This window comes from Halyomorpha halys, unplaced genomic scaffold (genome assembly GCF_000696795.3).
Source record: "Halyomorpha halys isolate HHAL.00 unplaced genomic scaffold, Hhal_1.1 Scaffold427.1, whole genome shotgun sequence".
NCBI classification, from domain to species: domain Eukaryota; kingdom Metazoa; phylum Arthropoda; class Insecta; order Hemiptera; family Pentatomidae; genus Halyomorpha; species Halyomorpha halys.
In genome coordinates, this window is record NW_027110638.1 from 364,421 (window position 1) to 373,138 (window position 8,718).

The following is an 8,718-nucleotide window of genomic DNA, read 5'->3' on the forward strand; positions in this document are numbered from 1 at the left end:
AAAAAAAATAAATAAATAAAATTGAACGAATATTAGCAAAATAAAATAAAATATAAATGGTGCTGATGGCCAATGAAGTTTGAAGCCACTAAACAAACAAACCGAAGGATCTCTCGGAGTCCAGTTTGCGAGAGGATAATCTAAGTTCGGAATCCCCCAAGCTGAATGTAAATAAAATATAGAGAAACGAATTTTATGCCGACTGCCCTAGAACAGATTCGTTTTCATAGACTACACCTTGGCAAACGACTAACCTAGAATCCTCACACAAGACTGAAAAGTCAGGAAACTGCACGCAGATTGTGACTATTACAGCACTTACTAGACAAACGGTCTAAACTTCCAACTCATTACAAAAGACTGATCTACATGACAATAATAAGGCCCATCTGTACATACGGAGATGAGCTTTGAGGCTTCACTAAACCTTCGAATTCCTCTTGTATCCAATCCAAAATCCTTCGTAAAATCCTCAATGCTCCTTATTTTGTTACTAATAAAACCATCCATAAAGACCTAAATGTTACTTATGTAGCCGATCAAGCCCGAACCCGATATTTTCCCTTCCATAATAAACTCCCTAACCACCCAAACCCACTAGTTTCTAACCTTGCTTCCTCTTCCATTCCTGGCAATCCTCCGAGGCGCCTGAAAAGAAGATGGCCTCGTGACCTTATGTTTTTATAGTTCTACTAATGGGTTGTTTCTCTACATGCTTTATCATATCATTATGCTCTTACTTCAAACTTGCATGTTATATTTTTTATACAGTTGTATATATCAATAAATAAATAAAAAACGTTATTTTAATTTAACTTTAATTTTGATTTTTTTTCATAATATTGTTATCATTTAATTTATTTCTCCGTAAATATGGTTTGAATGAGTTATCTTATCTCTATTAACAGTGTCCTTAAATATATGACAGAAGTTAATATTACAAAAAAAATCTACAACTGCTCCAATTATGTAAAGAAATTATTGATTTATGTCAATGAGAATATGATTTTCATATAAACATTTCCAAAAAAGGTAGAGAAGATTGAATATAGCTGGTGGTAGGAGCGCACCTTGAGGTAACCCCAAGTACCGGTACCAGGAACCCGACGACAATGGAGGCTAATAATATAACGACTTGATATTTAATTAGTGGAGTGTAGAATAAAGAAGCTCTTCTCGTCTTGTTCCAACCTCCCGCTTGTATTTTCGGCGGTTGACATTTCCTTTATCCGCGCTGCCATGGTTTTCGCTTTTCGCTCCCCCCCCCTTCTAGCGGTCCCAACTTAAATTGCTTTATCTCTGAAGTTAATTACAGTCCAACCCTGTTCCTCCATTTCCTTAGAGACACGACTTCGTGAGCTTTAAATCTCAGTGAAAGAAAGCGGAGAGAGAGCCAGAGGATTTAGTTCCTTCAAAGAAACAAGTGTTGTAACCTTGAATCTTATCTTAGTAGATATTTTTAAATAGAACTCTTCCATTTAGGTTTGATATTACAATATATTATAAATGCATAAACCTACTTTTACATTTTATCAAACCTATCTTAACTGACAATCATTTTCAAGGGATTCCTTTTAAAAAATCAAAAGCAAATATTAATAATATATATATTTTACAATAGATATAAAAATAGTATTTTAACTTATCATTAAAAAATATATTATGTTTATACACGAATCTCCTATCCCAGAAATGTTAAATTTATATCATTTATATATTCTTTACCCTTTCCCAATATTTTTTTATTTAAATAAACATTTACACTAGAACGACGTTTCAGATTAAAAATGGCGGTATTAAAATGGTTTTTGTTGTTTTTTTAATAATTTATTTATTGTTATTTACAACTGTATAAAAATATATACAAGTAAATTTGCTGTAGGTGACATAGTGACATGATACAAACATGTGGAGAATCTACCCATTGAAAGAACTCCAATACCATTTCTAGAGGAGAAGATCTCGAGGTCATCTTCTTTTCAGGTGCCTAGGAGGATTATTAGGTAATGAAGGAGAAGCCAGGTTAGAGACAAGTGGATTTAGGTGGTTGGGAAGTTTATCATGGAAGGAATGGTATCTGGTTTTGACCAAATCGGCAACATATGGGACATTGAGGTCCTGATGGATGACTTGATTTGTGACAAAATAAGGAGCATTAAGGATTTTGGACTGCAAGGATTGGATTCGGGAGGAATTTGATGGTTTAGTGGAGCCCCAAAGCTCAACTACGTCTGTGGAGATAAGCCTTATAATAGTCATGTAGACTAGTCTTTTGTAATGGATTGGCAATTTAGACCGTTTGTCTAGTAAATGTAATTGTCGAAATTCTGTCTTTTCAGTCTTTTAAGAGGATTCCATGTCAGTCGTTTGTCGAGATTAAGTCCTAAGTAACGGATCTGTTCAACAGGTATAATTGGGGTATTATTAAAGGGTACTGTGGGGCAAGAGGTTTTGAGTTTACGACGAAGGGTAAATACGATTTGAGGGGATTTATTGAAATTAATTTAAATCCATTAATTTTGGCACCATTCTTCAAGGGATGTGGGATTGGAGGGTTTGGGATACTGTATAAGGATCATTGTTCACTGACAATAGACATGTGTCATCGGCATACGTGGTGAGGATAGTGTTAGGATGGGTTGGGATGTAAGCTGTGAAAACTGTATAAAGGATAGGACCAAGGATACTACCCTGAATGTTAAAAAAATAATTTTTCATTTGGAGCTCTATTTGAAACTACCCACAACACTAAAAAATCTAATAGAACATCATTTACAGTAGAGTATTATGAAAATATGAGACCTAGTAGAGCTGTTTAAGTTCAAAAGTTCCCAATAAATAGCTTTTTAAAAAGCAATATTTCACAATGAAAAATCAGGCAATTAGTGAATTAATTTTGGGAATACTAAAACTGAGGACATAAGACGGAGAGACGTCTATTAGCAATCAAATTAAAGCTAGTAACGTAATTTATAATTATTTTATTTTATTGTTGTAATATTCTCAGTTTCTTTTTTTTTTGTATCTTGTTAGCCCTAAAGAAGCCCTACAAAGTGGGGCGAAACGTCGGACATAAAGATAGTTTAAACTATTTGTTCTTTTTTATTTTTGACCGCAACCCTGACCATCTTCTTATATTAATATCTTTACGGTCAATTATTTATACATATATAGAATTTTTTTAATGTATTCAAACAGCCGCCATTTTTATTCACTCGTTAAGTTTGACATGTTATTATTCCTTTTCCTTTCATAAAAGTAATCAAAAATTGGGGTGAAATAAATGACTTTTTTCTCCTCTTGGGCTCTTGTAAAATAAATATCGGCAAAGAAAATATTAATCGACAAATTGATAATTTCTACTATAATTTATAGAATTCATGAAATTTAAATAAATTCTCTTGCTTAACACTGAAATTCAACAGTCGTTAGCAGTAATTATATCAGATACTTGTTGATTAGATAAAAAATATTGAACGTTGATAGACAAAAATTACATTGAATGAGTAATATTTTAAAATATACAAGCTTAAACTAGGGTTGTAGCCATGGGCGTTGATGCCCTCAGGGTTTTACGCCCTAAAGCCCCAGCCAACAACAACTTGGGTTAAATATTGCTCTTTTAGGTTTGGAAAATTCTTTTATCACGGAAAGTTAAATGACCTGTCGACAACTCTTGAACATTACTAAGCACGAATCTGAAAATACATCACTTACATTGCCAATGCTTCATTTGATATGTGCACAAAAACCGACAGCAGAATGGGAGAGGCTATAAATTTAGGTAAGTCGGTACCAGCCAATCCAGATACTTGTGCGTGTAGGAATTGGCAAGATTGGCAAATGTGTAAACACACCTTAAGTATAAGTTTCGTACTCCTGTTGCTATCCGATCGATTTACGGTAGAACGACTAACTTTTTTATAATGTTTGTGAGGAATGATAAAAAGATTCCAAAAATTTTTAAAAATGTAGAACTGTTCATACAAAGCACTTATTTATCTGATAGTTTTTTTTCCCTTTCTAACCTTAATTGATTTTTAATTAACTCTTGAAATGGATCTAATTAAAATTGGGTTCAAAATCCAAACGAAGGCAAGATGGATAATTGCACACAAGATTAGATATGAAACAGTGAAAGCCTCCAACTACAACCAATTTGGAGGATATATTTCTAATGTAGTTATGTTATCTACATCTTGAATTATCTTTAAAAAAAAAAAAATTGATTACAATATTTTAGAATATTTAATAAAATAAATAGGACTTACTGGAATATAAATTGAAAATAAATCTATTTCCTTGTTTGAATTAACAACGCTATTCTTGTTAAATTACAAAAAAAAAAAATAATGGACAAAATTTTTTTTTATTGTTTTAAAAATTCGAATTTTAGAGATTCTCGAGATGGAAATAATCAGTATATATTTTGTTTTTATAACAAGCAATGAAGCCGTAATGCAACTGGTAAGGAACACTTGGTCGCGGTTTTCCAGTTAGAATTGAATATTTCATTTTTTTTTCTCTCCTTCATTTATTCATAAAATTAATTAATATTTTGTATTTATCGATTGTTCATCATTGCTAACATTGCTCTTTTGTTACTAAAAATAAGAACTGTTAATTTTTTTTTTTAAATAAACAAAATTAAAGATACTGTAGAGAAATTTTTTTTAAACATTCGTTATTTAAGCCCATTTGAATGGCGTTAAGATTTAGTGGATATTAAGACCATTTAATTATACATCGACATTGCGATTTCGAAAAATCGAAAACTTGAAAAATCGATGTTCTAAAGTGGCACCTCCGGTGGGATGATAGCTGTTCACAAACACACAGATCACTCAGTGATAGTAGCTTATTTGGACTCCATACATACAAAATGTGTACTTCCGTCGGAAACTGGACTTTGAAATTTTACAAGATAATGAGTAAGTAGGTTCTTACCATTAACAAAAGATCCCATTTATTAATTTGTTTAAATCTTTTTTTTTAAGTTAGAAACTAGTTCCAGTAAATATAACTGAATAAAAAAATAATACTTGGGAGTTTTAACTTTTTCTTCGATTTCATAATGTATAATAAGTTGTTATCATGTTATAGTGATAATTTATATTTTTTCTATAGAAAAAGGTATGTATTTGAATTCATGAAATTAAACTGTAAGTATGATTTTTTCAATATATAAGAAATGTCATAGAATCTTATTGACCTCAAAATAAGATCACATTTAAGTCAATTAATATGAATCATAAACGTTATCTAACAAAAAAAAAACTATCTCTTAATTGTTAAACCTATTGAAATTCTAATAGATAATTTGAAGTAGAAATTATGATAAGGATATATATAAAGGGTTTAATGGCTGAAAGTGACATTATCGAGATGAAGGCAGTTTTTGGCTTATTCCTGTTGGTTGCCGCATCTTCGGCCTATGTCATTGGAGGTAAGATTCCTTAATGTTATTGTCTTCCACAATGTCCGTATGTTCCCACGTTCCTATGTTCTTATGTTCTCCTCATCCTCCTAAGAAATCTGGTTCGATAATTCTCCGAGGTGACTGAAAAGAAGACGGCTTCGAAACCTTCTAATGTTGAAATGTTATTATAGTGCTACCAATGGTAGTTTCTCTACAAGCCTGTACCATACCGTTATAATCTAACTTCAAATTAACTAAATATATTTTAATGTAAATATCAATAAATAAATAATAACAGTAACAAAGGAATTGGGCAAACTGTCAAATAGATATTTCATAATATAGTTAATTCATAATTAATATACGGTTCTATGTAATAAATCGACCCCACAGGGGAAAATAAATATATAGGTAAGTGAATGTAAAATCTGACTATTGTTATACTTACAATGGAAAAAACAATGATTATTAAATATTCTTCTGTCGTATATTATACTTACTCATTGTTTATTACTATTAACAACGGTATATATTTTTTTCAAATAGACAGATTTAAAGGTACTAAAACATTTTAATCGAAATTTACTTTTATTTTTCTGTTGGCAGGAAAATGTGTATTATGGGTTTCATGGAGTGTTAAAAGCGACTATCTACTTTGTTTCAGCCTAAAATTTAACAATATGGTCACAAAATTGTGTAATATCGTTAAGATTGGGCGCTTTGAGGCAGTTACGTGAAAACCACCCTCTACTTTATTAAATATCAAATTCCTTAATAGTTCATACTTTTATAATACTTTATACTATAATATGAGATTATTTGGTATAAACCAAAATAAGGTACTTAGTGAAAGTTTTCTTTTGAATTCAGCACTAAAGCTATGTCCTAGTATTGCATTGAGGATACATAGCATCCATTAGTCATCACTTTATTTTGCATTGATATTCCGAATTAAATCAAAATTGTTTGGATCGCTATTAGAAAATATAAAAAAATATATATTTTATTAACTGCCAGTCAGTTTCATGGAAAAGTTGCTGCCGCATCCCAGACGATACACCCACCTTCAATACAATTAACTTTGGCTGATCCGAACAAATAAAAACCAAGGATATTTTATTTAAACACCGACTATTTCGATGAGGACCAGGCCTTGCTGATATTAGAGAGCATTTAATTGTACTTTAGCATGGCATCATTGATCAAAATCGTTAGTCGTTTTCGACATCATGTTAAAAATCGATTCTATATAGTGGCACTTCGGGTAGATCCATTTCAGCGAATAATTTGCTGGCTCATTCTGAGTTTATACTCATCTAAAATATGTAATTTCAGTTTCGTAATACTTCTCATTTTTGAGGTAGGGTGTTCACAGACACACAGACCATTTTGGGATACTAGGTTATTTTGATTCAGAGGTTCGAAAATTCTAAATACTCCACTAACGCCTATTGAACAGATTCGATACTTAGGACTTCAACTTGACAAGAGACTTACTTGGAATCCACACACAAGACTGAAACGACAAGAAACTGCTCGTAGATTCCGATTGCTACAACACTTACTTGACAAACGCTGTAAACAATTCACTACAAAAAATTAGTATACACTACGATAATCAGACCAATTTGGACATATGAAACTGAGCTCTGGGGCTCCACCAAACCATCAAATTCCTCCCGCATCCAATCCTTATAATCCAAAATCTTTGATGCTCCTTATTACGTTACAAATAAACTCATCCACAAAGACCTTAACATCCCATTCGTTGCAGAATTGGCCCAAAACAGATATGCGTCTTTTTATTCCAAACTCCATAACCATCCTAACCCATTAATTCTTAATCTTTCATCCTTAACAATCCCTGATAATCCTCCGAGCCGTCTGAAAAGAAGATGGCCACGGAACCTTCTAATTTAATTAATTACATTAAATAAAAAAAAGAGGATCGAAAAACATGAATTTCCATCGAAAACTCGAATTCAAAATTGTTCACATCGCATTACTTTCCCTAAGTTTCATTTATAGATAAATGAAAGTAAAAACATAAAATTGCTCTTCGTGAATAAAAAATATTTAGAAATGATAGGAGGCTAAAAAATATGTTTAACTTATCAAGTTAACATTTGCACTTTCCAATCCACAGGTCTCTTCCTCTCCTCTCCCCGACTAAACCATCCTAAGTGCTTCTTGGCCTTCCTCTTCACCTTCTTCCATCAACTCTCTTTTCATAGGCTATTCATACTCTCTATCCTTCTCAAGTATATCATCATTTCTAGTACTGGTATAAAATCAGAGCAGTCCGAGGTTACCCAAATAGAATAGAGTTATCTTTATTCATTAATGACATATGATTCCATATATTTATATAATTATATTTATTGGTCTAGTATTAATGATATAAGAAATGTTTTAGATGTCCCTCTCCTTGGCAACAGCCTGGATGACCTTATTACGGAAGCACTGGAGTACGTGAGATCCTTACTGAAGAAACATGACCCCTACACCATCCCACCGATGCCAGACCAACATCTTGTCGACACCGACATTGAGTAAGTTACAGCCCCAATAAGAAAGTCTCATATTTTTCAAAACATTTCATAATTAATCGAGATTTCTTTTCGAGTCTTTTAGTTTGCTTCCTCCCAACTAAAGAAAGGAAGCTTTGTGTATTCATGAAAGAAAATGAAAAAAATCATGGCCTCAGAAAATTGTCGCTAAAATTTTAGGTTTTTGACATGAAGGAACGAATTTAGTCCCATGTTTGTCTGTTTCTAATAAAATTTGTGTTGAGGTATTATCATGTTGGGGTACTATCAATTTGTGTTGGGGTATTATCAGTTTATGTTGAGGAATTATCATTTTGGAGTATTAGCATAATGGGGTATTATCAATTTTAACTATATTCCTAAGCCAGTAGCCACTTTTCCAAATACCTAGAAATGGTAGGTAAACTAAGAAATAATTAATAGCCGATATCCACACATTTGTGTGTTCCTGAGACCCAAACGTAGTGTACCTTGGTGTATTGGATGTGTTGATTATTACCTTCGATTTAAAATAATTCTATCGTAAAAAGGAACAAAATGAAGATAACTAAATTTAAAATAAATGTTAATATCGATAAACAATATGGTAGATGATAAAAATGCATTTGTTAAATTTAAATTTCGTTTTAATATTTTAATATTATCCTTATTAATTTAATTACCTAGACATATAATGTTCCTATGAATGCTAAAATGAGTCACACTAAAGTTATTTACAAGATTTGAAACAATTTATTTACACCCAATTGA

At 31.9% G+C, this 8,718-nt stretch overlaps 1 protein-coding gene across 1 annotated transcript in view; it reads left to right on the forward strand.

Annotated features, from left to right (window-relative positions):
• The first annotated feature begins 5,371 nt into the window (after positions 1-5,371).
• LOC106682594 (uncharacterized) overlaps positions 5,372-8,718 on the forward strand; it is a 10,143-nt gene continuing 6,796 nt past the window's right edge. The window contains exons 1-2 of the mRNA XM_014423537.2: positions 5,372-5,446; positions 7,836-7,971. Coding sequence (XP_014279023.1) covers positions 5,386-5,446; positions 7,836-7,971 — 197 coding nt within the window. The 5' untranslated portion in view covers positions 5,372-5,385. The remainder of the gene's footprint in view (positions 5,447-7,835; positions 7,972-8,718) is intronic.